Source organism: Onychostruthus taczanowskii, unplaced genomic scaffold (assembly GCF_017590055.1).
Source record: "Onychostruthus taczanowskii isolate IOZ18803 unplaced genomic scaffold, ASM1759005v1 scaffold8, whole genome shotgun sequence".
Classification (NCBI taxonomy): domain Eukaryota; kingdom Metazoa; phylum Chordata; class Aves; order Passeriformes; family Passeridae; genus Onychostruthus; species Onychostruthus taczanowskii.
The window spans coordinates 15,256,384-15,276,863 of record NW_024505892.1 but is presented as its reverse complement, the minus strand read 5'-3'; the positions used below and the strand labels follow the sequence as shown (position 1 = coordinate 15,276,863).

The 20,480-nt window shown below is 37.0% G+C and overlaps 1 protein-coding gene across 6 annotated transcripts in view; it reads left to right on the top strand.

Annotated features, from left to right (window-relative positions):
* The window catches only part of ADGRG6 (adhesion G protein-coupled receptor G6), a 109,812-nt gene that overhangs the window by 71,507 nt on the left and 17,825 nt on the right, over positions 1 to 20,480 (top strand). For all 6 annotated transcript variants that reach the window (XM_041423938.1, XM_041423943.1, XM_041423939.1 and 3 more), the window contains 9 exons: positions 2,410 to 2,552; positions 3,225 to 3,339; positions 6,380 to 6,441; positions 7,780 to 7,987; positions 8,452 to 8,617; positions 11,608 to 11,748; positions 14,787 to 14,903; positions 16,009 to 16,054; positions 17,763 to 17,869. In XM_041423938.1, coding sequence (XP_041279872.1) covers positions 2,410 to 2,552; positions 3,225 to 3,339; positions 6,380 to 6,441; positions 7,780 to 7,987; positions 8,452 to 8,617; positions 11,608 to 11,748; positions 14,787 to 14,903; positions 16,009 to 16,054; positions 17,763 to 17,869 — 1,105 coding nt within the window. The remainder of the gene's footprint in view (positions 1 to 2,409; positions 2,553 to 3,224; positions 3,340 to 6,379; positions 6,442 to 7,779; positions 7,988 to 8,451; positions 8,618 to 11,607; positions 11,749 to 14,786; positions 14,904 to 16,008; positions 16,055 to 17,762; positions 17,870 to 20,480) is intronic.

Genomic DNA, 20,480 nt, shown 5'->3' with positions numbered 1-20,480 from the left:
ACTGCTGTGAGAATTTATCTGTCTTATATGTCACACAATAAAAGATTTGAAGTTGGGTGTAGCAAATCCAGTGACACCAGCAGAGCATGGCAGCATTGCCATTTATTTGAGTGCAGGCCTACTGTTTCCCAAATTGAGAATTTGCTCTTCACCATTACAATGTTTTCTTTCTGGGATCTGAGTGTGACAAAAGTGGAAGGAAACACTGAACTTCATATTGCGTCAGCTGTCAAGTTAAAAGGTATTTATTTAGTCTGGGAAGCTAGCATGAGTCATTCTGAAAAGTTTGTGGAAATTGTTTTCATCATATTATGGAGTAGGCTCTTATTATACAGTATACATGACTTGTGCTTTAAGAGTTTCTCAGAAAACAACAGATTGGTTTAAGGGATTATTTTTGCCAATGCTTCATAATCAATACTTTTCTCTGTAATTTTTCAATATAACTGCAACCAGTTCTACCTCATCTATCATTATTCCTTCTATTTTGTTGACATTGTCCTCCCTCACAGGTATGGATACTAAATATCATTTTGGTTAGTTGGGAATCCTGAAACAGGCAGCTAGGCAGTAGTGGTGACTGTTCAGAATGTCTGTTCTGCAGCCAGAGTGCTGAGGTAGGGAGTGGCATCAGTATATTAAGTTTTCCTCTTCTGAAGTAAAGGGAATAGATTAATGAAGCCAGAATCTTTTAGGAAAGATGGTTAAATGCCAGGAGACTCTGGGGCTGAAGTGCTGGAGGGCTGAAGGAATTGGCAATCCTGTAGGCAATTTCCATACTTCTGCTAAAAATAAATGCCATAATAAATTTGTGCTTGTAACACATCTGAGGTATACAGAAAAAGCCTGCTAATGCATATCCACCCTAGTGAGGCTCTTTGCCGTATACATGTTAAACACCCCACAGAGACCAAAGGAATGTTAGGAAGAACTCAGTATCTCTGGGAGCAGGGAAGGAGAGACCTGGCCTGAGATAGCTGGAATTTCTCTGCTAAAATACATCCACTGGGAAAGGAGAAAGCCAAGCCTGCAGGTGGTCACATTTTTATCTTTCTTCTCCAGCAACATGTTACCAGTAAAACAGTGAATATGTCAAGAAAATTAAAAACATCTGGAAAGTGCAGTTCTGAGCTGTCATCATGGGGATGTCTTTCTAAAAGATTTTCTTAGTTGAAATCTTGGTCTGTCTATGAAGGAGTACCTGAAAACCCTACTGGCCCTCTTCAACACCCCTACAGATTTTTCTCTACTACTCTTCTTTCCGTAGTCCATAAGCCCCTTTAACTCACTGTTGCTTTCTTGCACGGGGGGGGTCACAGGTGAAAGCACCCCTGATGGGTGTGTGCCCTGCTCACTGTATGTGTGCTGGCACTGCCACTGCTCCCCAGGCTGCCAGGAACAGCTCACACACTCCAAAGGTCTGTCTTTATTCAGGCTGATGGGTATCCAAGGGCAAGGCTAAGATGAAGACAGCCCAAAGCATGTTTGCTTTTTCCTTTTTTCCACATTTTGGCTTCCATGGGCATCCAATGTTCCATGCTTTAGCGGCTTACATCCTACTAGCCAGAGCCAAGTAATGTTCTTGGGTACCAACATATTCCCATTTCCAACATTTCCTTTTGTCCCAGGAGGAAATTTCTGTGCCTTCCACTCTGGGCTTATTTCCTGTGTCCTGCTAGAACTGGTTTGCTGTTCATGATTTCCCTTCCAGAAAAGCTATGTTTTTGGACAAGGGTGGGGACTGTTCTATTTTGTTCAAAGGAAAGAGGCTTGGGCACTTTGATCTACTTCTGATGTCCAAGAAAGTAGCAGTGGGCTACAATACAGACCAGCTATTAGTGCTCAAACTTCGATTAGTCATCTGAGGAACTCAACTTTCCTAATTATGACTAAAAGCTTCAGAAGTATGTCAGCGTGTTTTTCACTCCATAAAAAAATTAAGAGATTTAAATGTTAGGTATCTGTTCTTTGTTAATCTCCTAGTCTTTCTCTGTAGTCAGTGTAGAGGTGGATCCTCTGGAGGATGACTCGTCCCACCCTGACAAGTTTTGTGAGGTGGGATGAATCAGCTCTTAAGTTCCTAAGCCATCAGCAACCAGATGTTTAAAGTTAATTAGGGCCCATTTAGAACTCACAACTTTATAGTTTCGTCTTCTGAACTCTTCTGAAAATATTTTTTAGCTCTTTTGATGAGATGCTTTTTAAAGGTAACTAGGAGATGAAATTTCCCAGCCATATTTTCTTGTCATGGCCCTATATATACAAAAATATTCATTTACAGATAATGAGCAGCACTGTTTTGGTGACACTGTTCCATACTCAGAAAACCAGAGTTTCTCAGATACTTTTATTTCCACACATTTGGCCTCTGCTCTCCTGACTGAAACACTTGGATAATTTTCTTTGCAGTTTTAGTGCTTTGGCTCTTCTGGTTTATAATTCTACCAACAACATCAATTTAGAAGAGGAAGACATCCGACAGAAGCTCATAAGTAATAATCGAACCATGGAAGAGGGATATCAACTTCATACGGTGGATGTTGATCCAGTGGGTAAGTAGTGTTGAGCTTTGTTACACAACTTTTTTTTTTTTTTGCTTGTTCATAAATATGCATCTTCTGTGTTAAAATAATCACACATTTCCAAACAGTATGATGGCTTCAGATTTTGTCCCTATAAACCTAGTTGTTCCAAAGAGCCATGCTCAAAATACCACTTTTAATACAAACAAATTTGTCCAAATTGCTTTAGTCAGTGTTTTGCTGTCTGGTTGAAAGAGGCTTGGAGGGTACCTGACAGCTCCACTGGTGGTTTAACGAAATATGCTTTATAGCAGAGCTAAAATGAGACACAAGGCCCCTCATCCCCACTTCTCAGTGGTCTTTGTGTTTCTGACAACAGTTGCCCTTAATCAATCTTCTTTTAGCTCTCATCTCTTCCCATTCAGCTTCTACCAAAGATTGCCCTTCCTTTGGAAGGGAGGAGGTGGAGGCTGATGGAGTGCACATGGATGCAGCATGCACATTCAAGTCCTACCTTTGAGCAGCAGCAGCATGGATGATCCCCTGTTGTGCACCCCTCTATTGCCACGCTATTGCAAACAACCAAGCATTTCATTTTAAGACAATTTTGTGCTGTAGGCTGTTTGATGAGCTGAGGACAACAAATGGAAGATGATTAGGTGGAGAAATTTACTATTAACATTGATATACTCATTTTTACAGAAAAATGTTTGGCTGAAGAAAACCCTCCAAATTATTTTTGGCCAGATACCAGGCCTACTGTGACCAACTTCACATTTTGCCACGGGAGCTCAGTTCAGACTGCATCAAGAACCTGGTAGGTGTTCAAATATCTGAGAAGCTGAGTTGTTTCTGATGCAACTTTCTGGTTATATATAGTCATTATTTGGCTATATATAATGGTTGCCATTGACTGGTATTGTGTTTCAGGAAGATTTTTTCTATACCATGAGAGATTAGGTTGGTGCAGTAATAGTTTGCATTTCATTGATAAGAAAAAACTCATATACCACTTCTGTAGTGCATATTGGGGCCCACAATTAATACATGTTCAACATGATTATAAAAATAAAATCTTCTTACAGAATGAAACTGTTTTATTCAAGTCATAGAATCATAGAATGGGTTTGGCTTGGAAGGGAGCCTAAAGACCATCTAGTTCCAAACCGCCCTGCCATGGGCAGGGACACTTCCCCTTAGACCAGGTTGGTCAGAGCCCCATCCATCCTGTCCTGGAACACTTCCAAGGATGTGGCTTCCACAACATCTCTGGACAACCTGTGCCGGTGCCTCACTAACCTCAAAGTAAAAAAATTTCTTTCTAATATCTAACTGAAACCTCATCTGTTTCAGTTTAAAACCATTTGCCATTGTCCCATCACTACATGCTCTTGTAAAAAGTCACTGTCCAGATCTCTTGTAGCACCCTTTAAGTGCTGCAAACTCTCCAGAGTTTCTCTTCTCCGGGATGAACAACCCCAACTCCCTCAGCTTCTTTACAGGAGAGGCACTCGACCCCTCTGATAATTTTTGTGGACCTCCTTTAGACTTGCTCCAACAAGTCTGCATTTTTCTTAACTTGCAGGCTCCAGAGCTGGATGCAGCTGGATACAACCAGGATATGGTTGGCTTTCTGGGCTGCATCTTCCACCAACATCCCCGAGTCTTCCTCTTTAGGGCTTTTAATTCTTTCTCCTCCCAAGCCTCTATTTGTGCTTGAGATTGTCCTGACCCACATACAGGATTGTCCTGACCCACTTGCACTTGGCCATGATCTTTATTTTACTGTACCCAGAGCTTCACATTTGCTACCACTCCACCACTTCTATCTGACTTATGTAAGAATTAGAATAAAATTCTATGAAGAGGAGATGCCTCTGTGGTTTAATCCAAAACACCTCATCTCATTAGGGGAAAAGTAAAAGAAATTGTGAAACAAATATTTTGTCAGTAGTTAGTCATAATTGAAGGTGGGGATAATCTTATGCTTAAAGATTTGAACTTCTTAAGGTTTAAGAAATTTTCCCTAAAGTAAGGGTTTTTTTGCAAACATCTACAAAATACTTTGACTCTGTATGTCCATTTCCCATTTGTAAAATGGGAATATTATTACTTCTGTTTATATATTATCAAAACATTATGGCTTTGATCTCCTTTGAGTGCCTTAAACATGGTTATGATGATGCAATATTAATTAATTCCTTCAGTATTTAGGATGATTGCTATTAAATGCAATATATTAGTCTTATCCACCCACATTGCATCTGGAACATGTTCTGAGAAGACCAGATCTCTTACTTTTTCCAAATAGTATGGTAACATGGATATGAATCAGCTTTGAGTTTCAGTGCCAAACAGGAAAGCAACCCGCATTATACTTAAATAACTCACTTCCTCAGCCTCCTAATCTTGTACAAGAACTGATTCTGACTGACCAACTTTTGTTGTAGAGTGAGTAGTGCAGAAATCAAATTGTTTTTATGTCACAACCTCAGAATCATTAAAAATTAAGGTTTCTGGCCTTTGCTGTCCAAGTATTGCTTATCTTTATTACTCATTTGTGGTCTACAAATGATTGTGTACAGCACTTCTCATTTAAAAAAAAAATTCCTGTGTTCTGCCCTGTGCTGTGCCTCTGCCTCCACTAGCTTTTGCCAATATGGAGCACTGGTGGGATTTGTTTGGAGGGAAGAGGAAGTTCTTCTAAAAGTCTCTTCTAGTAATCTGCATTCCACAGTAGGTGCTGTGCTGCTACAATAAATGTATCAGCTGAGGACTAATGTTATTTTATCATGTGCTGAGTAAAAGGATAATTTTTTCCTGTTTACCATTCTTCCTTTCTCCATGCTGTGACAACACGATTGTCTTTAAAGAAAACTGAGGCAAAAGTGTGTTTAATTTTGGAGCCATTTTTACAAGGTGACAAATATGATTAAGAGATTGGAGCATCTCTTCTATGAGGAAAGGCTGAGGGAGCTGGGCCTGTTCAGCCTTGAGAAGAGATGACTGAGGGGACCTCATCAATGTCTAGGAGTATCGGCAGGGAGGGTGCCAAGAGGATGGGTCCTGGTTCTGTTTGGTGGTGCCAGGCAATAGGACAAGGGGCAGTGAGAAGAAACTGATGCACAGGAAGTTCCACCTGAATATGAGGAAGATCTTATTTACTGTGTGGGTTACCAAGCACCAGAATAGATTGCCCAGAGAGGGTGTGGAGTCTCCCTCACTGGAGGTACTCAAGAACTCTCTGGACACAATGCTGTGCCATGTGCTCTAGGATGACACTGCTTGAGTTGGGAGGTCAAACCAGATGCCCACTGTGGTCCCATCCAACCTGACCTATTCTGTGATTCTGTGTTTTGCTATGGTAAGGCTTTAAAAAACAACAAAAAAGGAATCTTTATATCTGTCCCTAACTTTGGACCTGGATCCAACCGTTACTTACCCTAGTTTTCATTGGTGGAATAAATTTATACCTTCATATGGCTCCTGTGCATGTTCTCATGAGAGGCAGTATGTCCTACTATTGGCTAGATCAAAGCCATTTATGTCAAGAAGAAATTATAGAAACAGCATATGACTAATAGTGGCCTAATAGTTTGTGTCAATATTTGGGTCTTCACTGAAATAAAAGGCCAGAATTTCTGCTGAAAAACTGGGGTTCCTCTCAGCACTATCATTTAATCAATCATCTACTTTCACTGTCAAGTATATATATTGTGTTTCACTAAGGGCCATGTTGCTACAAATATTGGGAATTGAGAAGAGTTGACCCCTGTGAAGACTACATAGGAATTAAGAAATAATTATGTAATTTTGTTATGATATTTCATGTGAATTTTCTCATTTTCCCTCTTTAGCTATTTGGGTCTGCAGAATTATACATCATACTGGGGTCAACCTGATCTTAGAAATTGCACAGGTGGGTATATTAGTGTTGGTCTTTGGAAGAATACATTTTTTCTTTATGTTAAGTTGTTTAAAAATCTTTTTTAAAAAGGCAGTGCAAAGTAAATAATTAAACTCTGGGGAAGTGCACCCAAGTTCAATTCAGTTCACCTGTTTAGAGCTCTGCAAACCAATTACTGAATTAAACCAAACTCTTCAGGCAATTCAATCAAGAGTAAAGGAAGGTGGTATCTTACCTCTATTTGATATTCAAGTTAGGACAAATTTTTAAATATTTTGAATGCCTGCTCTCTTCACTGGACTTACAATCAGATATTTGCAGATTTATTCTCTGTTTCTAAATACCCTTTATGTAATTTTGGCCATGGAAGAGTAATAAAACAACAGGACAACAATGTTATGGTCCCTTTTTTAGTGCCAAAGCTAGTGAAGAGAATTATGCAGTCATATGTGTAATATGCAGAGCACCTACAGTAAGGTCTTGTTCTGAATTGCTGTCTTGGAGAAGCCTCTTTTGGTGTCCTAGGGAGCCTGGCTACCTAACTCAGTCAATTGGGTACTTGCAGTCAGGTTATATAAAAAACATCATGTCATGTAAAATGAACATGCCACAGTAAATATGTCAGAAAAATGCATTATGAAAAACAACCCACAGCCAGTTGCAAACTAAAGAAAGCTGATCTTTCAAAATCTTATTTACAAATTCCATTAAATCTCAAATATTTTGATATTATTGAAGGTTAGTGTTCATATTAGTTTTCTGTCTGGGTGGTATTGAAATTACATTTTTTGCCATTGGACATGTTACCAAACTTCCCTTATCAGGAAGATCCTTGTCATGAAATTTGCTTGTGTGTTGTGCTTGCCATGGCTCTGACAAGTAAGAGTACTCTGAAAGTACTGAAGCATTTGCAAGGGGGTCGGACTTTCTTCAGAAAGCTTAAAAGAGTGAGCACTTTTTCAGTAATAGAGACTAGATGCATTTTTTTCACTTGAAGAGTGAAACTTTTTCCCAGTTAAAAAGAAAGGATAGCATGAGGAGGAAAAAGAAAAGATACTATTCATTGTATTCCTCTCTTTTTCGTTCAATCCCCCCTTTCTATAATAGTTCTGATTTACAAACTCAAATCAAAACAAAGAAAAGACACAGCCAATGAGGATACAATCAGCAGGTCCTATATACTTTTAAAAAAATTATAAGTTTGACAAAATGATGAAATCCTCTGTTCATTACATATACCATTGAACATACCCTAGCTTTCAACAGTGATGATAAAAATGTGTATTTCTGGCCTACTTCAGGACTGCAATGCATTATTTTCTCTTTTTGCTTGATTCTGTTTGCCCACAGAAAATGCAGCAGATATTGCCAATCAGCTTCTGAATCTCACTGGTGAGGGGCAGCAGCTGACCTCAGACAAAGTAAATGATGTTGTGCAGAAGCTCAAAAAAATTGTGAACGATGAAGAAATCGATGAATCTCTGGGTTCTACTGTGGTGACAATTTTTTCCAATATTCTAGCCAGTTCAGACAGTGTATTGGCAGCCTCATCTTCAGAGTAAGTATTTCTGCATTTGAGAAAAGCTTTTGAGAGCAACCTGCAAGGCTGTAAAGATTCATTCTTCCATGTAGAGACAAACCAGAAAATCAAAGTTTTCTGATTTCCATCAAAAACAATTTTCCAAAATAGATACACAAATATTTCTTCTTTTAGTGTGCATGGTACAAAGTATTTGGATGGAAAAGAAGTCTTCTGATACATGACACAGCATGGATATAAGTATTGTTCAAAAATTATTTCAGGACCAATGATACATAGTCACACAGTTTCTGTCAGTCAAAAGCTTTTGTTTTCAAGAGACATGCATAAATTTACAGTCCAACAGTCTCCTTGTGAATACACAGATGGGTGATAGAAAAATAGTAACAAGAGGATCATCTTGTTATGTGAAGAGCATGCAGAACATAGGTGGGTTTTTTTCTGTGTTCAATTTTCAGAGAAATTTCTTTTTCTGTTTTTAGAGCTCTAAAAACTATTGATGCCTTGGCTTTAAAGATCCATTTTACTGGACCATCCATGAGTATTTCAACACGAAATCTTGTGCTTGGAGTGTCTTCTATAAATTCAACTTCATTCAAAGGTGGTACTTTCAGCGTCAGTCCACAGAATAATGCATCTGATTTCCAGGTACAGAACAAGCAGCTGTATTTGAACATGAAATGTGCCTTTTGTTCCAAGTGTGTTTACTGTGGTTCCTATAAATCCACTTACAACTCCCAGTTCTCCCCCTACTTTCTATTTCCTTTTTCCTACAATCATCCAAACAGATAACAGATTAATGTAGTATTTCCTTGAGTGACAGGAAACACAGATAAACTTACATTCCATGCAGATAAAAAGTAATTTGATTTATAAATCCACAACACACTTGACCTTTTTTTTTAGCTTTGTGGGGTTTTTTTACTAGTGAAAAAGGAAAATAACTTTTAATAATCTGCGGTACTGATGATTGTACATTATCTAACAACTCTTTTGATATCTTGCAGCTTTAAAATAAGATACCTAGATATAGGTATCTACATATACATTTCTGCAGATACAATAGTTCTTCAGCCTTCCAGTGAAGTTAAAATATTTCATGCTAAAAGAAACCTAAGGCTTATCCAGTTGCCCACATATAGGTTGATTGGCTTGTACCATTTAGAATATCTGAGGCAGTTCAGGTCATTTGTGTGGAGCTTGACCAGCCTAGACATTAAAAATAAAATGAACAGAGATCACACGAAATTTAGGAAGGTCTCCAGTGCTACAGTATCTAGACAGGATACTATTGTTAAGATATTTATCATCACCTCAAAAAAATTTTTCTTTGCTTTTTTCCTACAAATAGAAAAAAACCAGACATCTTAAAATTTGAAATACTGCTTGAGAAGCACATGAGCACCTACAGGATTTTCCAAAGGTTCTTTTGAAATTAGTAGTGATGAGGTGCCAAAAATTTATAAATGCTTGTCTGCATCTTAAGGCACCTAGAGTATAAGTATTGTATGGAAACAAATTTATTCCTGCTGCAATCTGGCAACACAACAATCCTAATAAACATCTGATCATTTTATAAGGTACTATTTACTGTAAAAATTAAAATAAGAACAAAGACAGAAAAATGTCTACATCCTAGAAAAAGTAGTAGTAATATAGTAGGCTTTAGGACTTGCGCATATATAGAGACTTTGGATCAAAACACAAATGCTTGTCTAAATAGATAAAAATTGATTTAATGTACTTGAGTTTTTACATATTTATATTCCTAGATATTTTAGCTAAAATTCCTTTGAATCAATTTTAAGAGAATTTTTTTGTTATTGTAAATCTACTTTTGTTTAGCTCTCATATTAATGAAGCTCAATAGCTGTTTGTGAAGCTGAATAGTTCTTTGTTATCAAAGGAATGTTTCTCCTGCAGATTTCATCCTTTATTTATGGAAAGAGGAAAGGAAAATTCTGAAGCCAGGTTTTAGATGATCATACATAGAACAGGAATTACCATCTGTGGCTTGAGGACATCCAGGAATTTTCTCATCCAGGAATCATTTATTACAGCACTGTCTAAATAATTATAAAATCCAAACTCCGTCAAATTATTTATACTGTTCCTATTGAAACATGAGCTTCTTCTCGGACTTTCACATTTCCAACAGCTGATTGAGAATTCTTAGCATCCTTCCTACCAGAAAAGTTGCAGCAGCTGTGGGCACCGTTTATATTTTCCATGCCTGTCAGAAAGATACTTTCTATCCCCACTGAAGGGAGATTCCCTTGTGAAAGCCCACGTTTTTCATCAGTGATGTGATGATCTATCCTAGGCTCATCAGGGAACATTAAGCTCTTCAAGCTGTATGTCAGAATGTTTCCAGATATTTTTTTTCTAGTATTTTTTCTTAAAGTAGATACCAAGCAAATTTATCCATGGCAATTTGGAAAGATTCTATTTCAGTCCCCTATGTCTTTATGTTTCTTGCCAAACCTTTGACTAAGTTAGGTTTTGGTGATTCATATTATTAAATTGTTCCTGTAATATATCCATGCTTCTTTGGAGAAGCCTCTTCTACTCTATTTGCAGACAGTGCCTAATGGGACATCTTTATCACATACACACTTTCTGTTTACTGTGGCAGAACCAACCTCTGAAAACCTGGTTTTGAACTACATTTATCCCTGTCAGGAGATGTCTGTGAGCTGCTTCTTACTGATTTCCAAGGCTGAATAATCTGTCAATAGTCTATGACTTTTAACTTTCTATTAGCTAATGGTGCTTTTAGAATGACACAATTGTCCATGAGAGGCATAAGTACATGGCCAGGATGCCTCTGGAGAAGTCAGTAGTGGGAGTTCCCATATCTCACAGTAAAATTCTGAAGGGCTTTTACTATAGAGCTGGCTTGCTCCCCTTCCTTCCATGGATATGGTGGCACACCTTGAGTAGGCCATGGTGGGAAAGTGATCAGTCACAGAATTGCTAATAAAATGCAGGGTTGCATCCTCTTTTATTTCCTACTCACTTGTTATATTCCTGGGCCACAGAGGGCTTTTAGATTTCTGATACATTGCCAATAAAGATTAAATTTATATGATGTCAGAAAGTGTCTTTTTTGTGTTACATAGCACAATAAATATGGAAAACTGACGCTAATAATTTTTAGGTCTCCTTTCCAGAGAAACTATAAAAGCTCATAAGAGAATTACTTCAGATGTGTAGATCAAGCCAACTAATACAATTTAACAAAGAAAAATTCAGAGCATATCTTCTAGTTCTCAACATTGTTTGCTGTGAGGAAATGTATCTTGAATGCTACTGAAAATGGTTATGACTGCCATAATTATCATATCATTGTTTCCAAATCATCATTATACCAGTGGAGGAGTTTATTTCTTTGTTGGTTTTATCTAATATCTTTTTGTAGGAGAAGGCTGATCTCATGCTGGAAAAGTGGGAAACCTCCCCAGCCTTTAAAACATTTATTTATTGCATCAACTCTTATAGAGACACAAGTCATTTTAGTGTTGATTGGTTCTAGTCCCATATCTAGATATTTCTGTTTAAGAGTGTGAACCCAGTTGTGGACAACAGATGTTTTTTTTATTGTTTGAAAATGTTCTCCTGTTGTTTTTATTTAACAGATAGATTTTGACAAGGATCAGACAAGTGCCATCGCTTCTGTTGTTCTGCCACCAAGTTTACTGAAGAATTTAAGTCAAGATGAGTTTGAAGTTATATCCAGGGCTCAGTTTACTTTCTTCAATAAAAATGGTCTTTTTCAGGTAAGCATTAATGTGATTGAAGTCACTTCAGATAGGGTGAATCAAAGCCAGCTGCTAAAATAGTTTCCTGTCGTGTAATCCTTTCACAGTATTTCGTGAGTTACAGAAATTAAAAGACGACAGCAAATTTAGGCATTAAAGACAGTCTTATGTTCAGAGCAGCAAAATAGCTGAAGTGCCCAAGTTGAGTTGAAGTCAATGGTTTAACTGCAAATTCCTCTCACATGTGAAATAAACCTTTTCTCAGGGTAATCTATGGAAAACTGTATCCCAACTGCTTAAAATCAGAGGAAAGCAGCAAAAGCCTTTAAAAAGCCTTTAATTCTGTTAAAATGCATTAATATAGCTCCTTGGTTTTCAGTAGAGCCAAGTTCTTTTTTATCAGGAGGGAATTTGGCATAAAACACTGCCAAGTACTTTCCTTTCCTTTTAAGAGGTGGTTAGCAGTCGTATCCAGCTGAATGCTCTATGTTCAGTTGGAAACCCCAGGCTGATGGTTAGCAGACAGAGAACTTTTGTTCATATATGTATATACACTATTCTTTTCATACCTGTGTTCTCATAAGCATACCATATTTTAATAGGAACAAGGATAGCAATGCTCACACCTGAAACCTAAACATGCTCAGGTAGATTTGATGTTTTATTTTTTGAGTCTTATCATATGGTAATTGTAAATAGTGCCTGCATGGTAGGTGCCAAAAATATCAGGAAGAGTTTCCAGCTTGGAAAAAGAAAACCAAAACCACACTTACTTGGGGGGGGGGGGGGGGGAAGAAAAAATAGTTAATTAAGAAGGAAACATTGTTTCATGGTGAACTGTAGAATATGTCTCAGAAGACTTGAGTTTGTTTTCTCATCAGTATTTCAAGTGACCTTTGGCTCTTGTGCATCCGCAGAACTCTGTAGTATTGTATTGTCCCTATATTATCGTTTTTATTGGCAGTGTATCCAGATTCTTCAGATAATCTAGGCAAGAAAATACCCATGACCCACAGTTGCCTTCTGAAATACACCCCAAAGTATTTTTATTTTAAATTATATTAGTTTTAAGCTTGCTTTTGAGAAAAACAGGATGAGTATCTTTAATAAAAAAAAACCCAGAAGAATACAGATGAAGGCTAGTCATAATGGCATAAAATCATATGAAGTCAGAATGTGTCCCTTAATGGTGCCAGAATGCATTTCTAAGTGGCACTTAATAAGCCATTGAAAAACAAAAGCCATAAAAATTGCACCTTAATTTGTAACTAAAATGCCTTTCATTTTTTGTGTTTTTCAAACTCTTCATGGATGATGTGTTTAACACAATGAATTAAAAATGTGCAATCTCCACATTTTTAGGAAGTCTAAAAATAAAGTTAAAGAAAAAGGGGATTAAAATAAGGCCCACAAATAAACTCCACATGCCATCTCAAATCGAATAACTTTATCCATTAATATAAGAGTGTTTTATATTTATTGCATTTCATTTTTCTACCATGTGCAATTACAAATATCTGAATGCTCTTAGTTATCTTCCTTAAAAGTATTCAAATAACTGTGAAACTCCATACTTTGCAGCATTGGAGGTAGTGGGTTATTGTATTGCAACTGAGAGAATTCCAGTAAGTTTTGGCTTATAATTCATTATAGATTGTTCCATTACTTAGAGGACTACATAAAAGCTGTTCAGGGTGGGATTCACTTCACCAAACACAGGTGTGTTCAGTGTAAACATCTATGCCTGAACTGTTGAACTTCAGCTGAACACAGCCTTATGGATAAAAAAGTAGTAATCTGTATTTTACTTTAAAGCACACTTAAGAATATATTAAATTGCCTTCACTAAAGAGACTAACTGTTTCTCGTTTTTCTTATCTGCTACAGACAGAATCCACTGAAACCTGTGGAAATATGGCCAAGGACTTTCATAGACTTTGTCAGATGTTCAAATTTAGGTGGCAGCCAAGAGACTTTCTTGTCTGAATACTCAAGAACTGCCTAGAAATTTGCATTTTCTTTCCTCTTAAATTTTTAAGGTTTTAGGAAATTTTGCCACAAAGCTCCTAATCTGAAATACTGTGTCTGAAAATTCTTGGATATGGTTCTTAGGAAATAAAATATTCTACTCAGGATAATATCCACCTAATAACAGAGGCTATTGTGTCTCTCATAAGTGGTGGATCCCACATGCCCAGTGCTGAGCTGAAACTTGATGTCTTGTTATGTTAACAAAACTCCTACATGGAAAGAATCAAGGGTTCAGGAGTTTGGCAGACCAGATCTTGGGAGGAAAAAGTGAGTGGCAATAGAAGACTTTATTTTACTAAGATCTGCCACAGGCAGTGACCAAGCTTCCCAACCAGGCATCTAAATATGCAGGTTCCAATAGAAGCCTATCAAAAGAAAATAGCATTGCTAATGCACTTCCATTTCAATAAATAATTCGTTTCCAAGGAAACCACCTCTTCTGGGAAATTGTCAGCTGCAGGTTAAAAATCCTACTGGTCAGTGATAATGTCAGAATTCTATTTAGATTCCTATCAAATAAGACCTTTCAGAAAATGCTATCCCCTTCAGTATGTAACATTGCTCTGAATTTGTTTACTATTTCATAGTCATTAATTTTGAGATTGAGGGTGATTTAACAACTATATCCAGAAAATGGTTTATTCTCTAAAAACTTTGCATTGACTAAAGGACAGTGTCAACAATAGGATAAGTGAGCTCGTTCATGCTTGCTTAGGGAAATGAGCTAATCATATCATGGGTTGTTATCTGCCACATTGTTTGAGTTATAATTTTGTTTGCCTTCTAACCTCTCTCTATAATTGTGCCCATGCATGTTTATGGCTACAAGAAAAGTAGGAAAGCTTCCATGAGGCTAAACCATAATTTGATTTTATAAACATAATGTTCTTATGTTGTGTGATCAAAAGTACAGAAACGCTGACAACTTACTTATTCTGGCACGCTGCAAAAATGAAACTGTGTACTCTGGCTTTTATGTTATGTGCCATGTAAGCACTTATTATATTTTTCTTAATCTCTTGAAGGATGCAGAAAATCCTGCCAATTTGACCAGTTTCGTGGTAGCATGCAGCATTGGAAACTTAACCATTCAGGATCTTGAGGATTATGTGAAGGTTACAATCAAGCATACCAAAATTCAGGTAAAACAAGACTGATTGTTCAGAGGAAGAGGAATGCCGATTATATATGGCAAAGGCTAATATTATAGCCTGATTTGTATGAGTGGATTTTGAGTAAGATCGAAATCAAATCAAAATTAAGAAGTCTAGAACAAAAGCATGCAAGCACAAGGTAGAAACAAATAATCTCTCTCATCCTCATACATTCGCACTCCATTCATGGCCTAACATTTATCTGCAAGACCATTGATTCTGCCCCTCAGAAGTAATTCCTGTGCCAATAACTGTATGCGAAACCTTTGTTAATGACCATATTCAAAACCAGGGACATGATTTATTGCACTGTAACTTCATAATTACTTATTTGATCAAACATTATTTGCTTTGTTAATAGTTCCCAGAATTATTTTGTTGTTATGTGGTTTTCATCAGAGCAATGGACACAAACATATTAATAAAAGATGGCCAGAATAAATTTAGGGAAATACAGACCAAATGCAACCTTTTGGCACATATTGTTCCAGTTAGAAAATGCGTGAGCTTGACTCTGTTCTCAGTATCTAATCCAAAAGAGGCAATAGCACTTGAATATTAAAGAAAATGTTAAAATGTAATACCTAAGTAAATTGTTTATGTAATGAGAACCTGGTTTGTGATTTTCACAGCTCAATTGACTTTGTCTTGCATTGCATTACAATGAATATTTTAAGGTGGGGCAAAACAACCTACACATGGGATCAGCAGGCATTTGTACATTTTCAAGCTTTATGTAGAGGATTCATGGAGAAGCCCTAAGGAAGTAAACAGATAAAAGTACTTAGATTCTATAAAGACATCATATTCATGGATAACTTCAGTAACACAAAAATACTTCATTATTCTGAGGATGTGCAAAAAGAACCGTTGAACAGTACATAGAAGCAGTGCTCTAGATTTTGCAATTTGGACAAATCCATTTTTCTAGCAGAGAAAACCTCTAATTTGACACTAGGCAAATTTTCAACAATCAAATGACATGGATTCTTCAGCTCATTAAATGAAAACATATGCATTGCAACATCTGTTGTAAATTATGAGATTTATGTCTCAAGAAATATACAAAGTCTGCTTTTACATCTGTTCTTAGGAAGATCCTAAACCTACCTGTGTCTTCTGGGATATGAACAAAAATGGTAAGTTTGAAAATACTGTTACTTCTTTCATGAGGGGGATAAATATGTCTGAGTTTTTAAATTGGTCACGGTACTGGCTATTTTGCTCCCAAATCGATCCTTTCAGGATTCAATAACAGCCACATAATGAAGGGTATAATTTCTTCTAGGTAGCATAGTTACTTGTGGCAGCAAATTTTAAATACTCCTTTTTAAAGTTTGTTTTGAATGTAAACGTTTTCAACATTTTAAATTTTTCAATTAAGTTTTTCCAATTTTTTCTTGTATCTGCAGTTTTTCTCTGCTCTGTCTGTATGAGCAAATTAAATTATAATGCTATTCAGACACATGAATGGTGCTTAGTGATACTTTTAACTGTTCATTTTTTTAAGAACTGATTTATATAGGTGTAAGATTATGACTCATGGATTATAAGCTTTTTTGGTCACATACAGATGCTCACATTAATAAAGAAACATTTTAGACCATTCTTCATCAAAGAATGGTCACTACTGCCAAACCTGTGTGTGATGTTTTACTCAGACTCTTAATCCTTTGCATGGAGTTGTTCTCTGGGATGAATTTCCAGATGTCTCTGTTTTAGAGGTCACTGCTGAGATGTTTCTCTTCCTTACAATGAAACAGATAGAGCTGTAGGATTTTAGATGGAGAGGTTCAGTACACACAGTCTTGCAAGAAATAAAATTTAACATCCAAATTTGTATTTCAAGGTAGGAAATACAGACAGAGCAACTGAGGAGAATTCGGGAGGGTTAAAATGAGCTAAAAAATCATAGAAACTAGTTAGGAAGCTGAACTTAGGCATCAAATTAAAGGAGAGACACACAGGGAGGGAGAAACTATTCCCAGTGGTTGCTTGAGTGGAGAAGAGTTTTAAGTGGTTTTGGAACATCTTCACAGTATTCTTCACAGTATTTTGAGAGAACGTCTTGAATTTGAGTCTTTGATTGTCTTGAAGTTACAGAGCAAATTATGCTTTATTTTGTCAAGAGCCGTGAGAAAAATGTCTTTAAGAGTCAGAGAATAAGAATGATTTCACAAAACTAGCTCATATTTTGACAGGGAAAAAATGAACAAAGAAACAAATTTTACTTTTTAACATTTAATTTTTAAAACTAAAATCTTTCTACCTGTTTTTCAGAATCTTTCTACCTGTTTTTCAAGCGGGGTGGATTGGGAATAGTTCACTTCATGTGTTTTTTTTTTGTAAGGCCACCAGAGATCATTGGGATTACCCACTCTGACCTGCATTACACGCTGCAGAGAGGAAGGGTGGGACCCTCTGCTCCTGGGCCATAAAAGCTTTCATGTGCCTGAGGATAGATGAGTGGGAGGCAGGCAGGTGTAGACATCACATCAGTGGGGCAAAAGCAGTTCTAAAACAATCTTATTATTGGGTAAAACTGAGGCGTGTCTTAATGCATGATCCTCGTCTTACTCACTAACCAAAAAGCTCCCTGCCTTTATTACACATCTCCATCTGTTGCTTCTGCTCACTAGTCCATTTCTGGGGACTCATCTGGGGTGATTCTTTACAAAAACTAGGAAAACTGACACTTGCTTCTCTCCCAGTTTTTTTTTTTTAATGCTGGCTCATTCAATTTGAGAAAGTGCTTGTGCATTTGCACAAGATGAAGTGAGAAATCTGCTAAAAGAGAGGTTGACATGTGTTTGTTGGACACCCATTTCTCATGTTTCATTTCCACAGGTGGCAGTGGTGGCTGGAATCCTGCAGGCTGCCAGGTGGATGCAGAGTCCAATGAAAATGAAACTGTGTGCTTATGCAACCACCTCACACATTTTGGGGTCTTAATGGTAGGCAAACTCACTGCTCACCAAGTTACCTTTCCTAAAAACAGCAACACAGTATTTGTCTGGTGTCAAGACAACTCTCATTTTTGTTACTTGGGTTCTTTCTTTTGCATGTAATTTATAATAATAATAATAATAATACATGATTTCCCCCTTACTATCATAAAGTTATCTTGTCATAACAAAGTAGCTAGTGATAAGTATTCAGGAACAAGGTAATGAATAAAGTTAGCAATGGAAGAATATTATGGTTGTTGTTATTATTATCATTATTACATTCTTTAAAAGTGGCTAAATATTATTTTTTAAATAATTAAAACATACCCATGAGATTTCTCTATGTTTTAAAAATACTGTGCGACAAAAGACAGGAGCTTGAGACTTCTGAGTGACACCAAAATACAGGTAGCATATTGTAACATCCAACTTAATACAACCAAGGCCCAGTATTAACATTTCCACTAGAGAGACAGGAAATAATTGTTATCTTAATGAGTCCTAAGTTTCAGGGTATCTCTTACACATACACTTTTGTCAGATTTTAGACAAAAGTGACCTGCAGCTGAAGAAAGAGGTGTGGAACAAGAGGGAAGTGAATAAGAAAGTCTATTTGAAATTTCCAGATTGAGAAAGTGAGAAGTTGCTTACAGAGGAAAAAGGAAAAAAAAAAAGAAAAAAACCCATGAGAAATAGCTAGAAATGCTGTTTTCAGAACAAAAAGAAAAGAGACTCATTGTAGGGAAAAACAGGGAAAGAAAAACATCCTCCAGACAGCAGAAATAGTCATGAGGATGAAAAGTCAAGGGAGTACAATAATTCTCTTTCATCCTTAGAAAGGATGACTTGTCCCTTGCAAATCCAGTTCTCAAACTTGACAAGATTTATCTAATATCATAAACCATGAAGTGGCACCTTTTGCACAATGTGTAAACCCATATTGGATGTTTTCTTACTCAGCTTTACTCAGTTTTGGGGATGCCCCATGTTACAGGCCTTCTCTCGGTAAAGGACTGGTCACGGAGTGCTGGTACAGAACACACAGCCCATACTCTGTCAGAGCCTTAAGCAAAGTCTCCAGACAGGGTGGCTGGCAGAGCAGTGTCGATCCAGGAGATGAAAGAGGGAACCATATGGGGCACCTGAGCCTCAGCAGCATAGCCTCCAGCCTTCAGCTGCCTCCAGCAATTTGCACTTGTGAAGTGTTTTCCAGAGGAAAAAATCCCAACATGAAAAAATGGAATAGTGCTATCTTTTCTGAACTTTTGGTGGTTGTTTATGCTCAATCATGGGCTGATACATTTTTTTTCCAGCTGAAATTAACATTCTTTGGCCTGTAAAACATAGCTGCAGAAAATATGTTGGCTCCTGGTCACAGCAGGAATAATTCCTAAGTGGAAGTACTTGGTGTTTGAAGTAACTTGTGGCAGTGTCAAATAGGACTTAAACCATACAAGGGAGCCACATATGCTGACTTTTTCAGCTTTGGCCTTCCAGACCCTTCTCAATAGAACTGCTCTCGTCACATCATGCTGAGATGTAGTTATGGAATAGCAGCAAACTTCGTGTCTTCTTGCAAGCTAAATTATGGTCTTGTTCCACTTTTCATAACCAAAGGGATTAAGAAAAGGCTTTCTTTAGGATATGTTCAATGAGCCCCTTCTCTTCCCTGAATGTTTCAGTGGCAGTAGGAAATAAGGCAGAAGGTCTTTGAATTTGGGCTGCATTCCAATAGATTTTTACATAGTTTTGACCATTCTAGTTGCTTTTTCATTTTAATAATTTCTTCTGACTTTAATTTAGATGCTAAGTTATTTCCAAAGAACAATCTCCTTCTGTATAAATAAACCGTCATATAAGGCTGGTATGGACAGTAAGTAAAACCTACTCCTGCCTTTTCCTACAAAACATGCAAAGTTTTGTAGCATTTAATGTTTCTTTTTGGTAGCTAGTTTTGCTAGGGACAACAGTTAAAACTGACAGTAGAATTGACATAATCATCTCTTAGTGTTTGCTCACATTTTCTCCATAGTGATATAAATCCGAACATTCTCATATTTTCTTGTCCTTAAAAAAAGGAAATAACACTGACATTCATTCATGGTACCATGTGACAGTTGCAGTTAGACAGAAAAAAACAAAAGGAAAATCCTTAGAATGTTCCTGCTTCATTTCCAAATTTTTTTTCTGTTGTTTTTGTCACTACTTTTCTGAACAATTATATTTAAAAGTCTAGTTATTGTATGAAAACAGACCCTAAATCCAAAATGCAATATCTTGCCCTTGGTTTCACCTGTAGATGATTAGTTACATTGACTCCTATGGACTTTAAATAGCAAAAAGGCCGGAAATTCCCTACAATGTTGCACATTAAAAGTATGAATACTTTTAAGCTACATTTTTCTAAATCTTACATCTTCTGAAAAAGAGTTGTATACAAGCAACAGAATTAAAAAGTTTGGACACTTGCAGGTATTTCAATTCCTAGTACTGAATTATAAGGATCAGAATCAGGCTCTATCTGCTGTTCCCAGCAGTTGTAATACTTACAGCACAACGTTTTGAAGAGCTGTGGGAAGGAAGTGAGAGGTGTAACAACTGTAGACCGAGTACACGC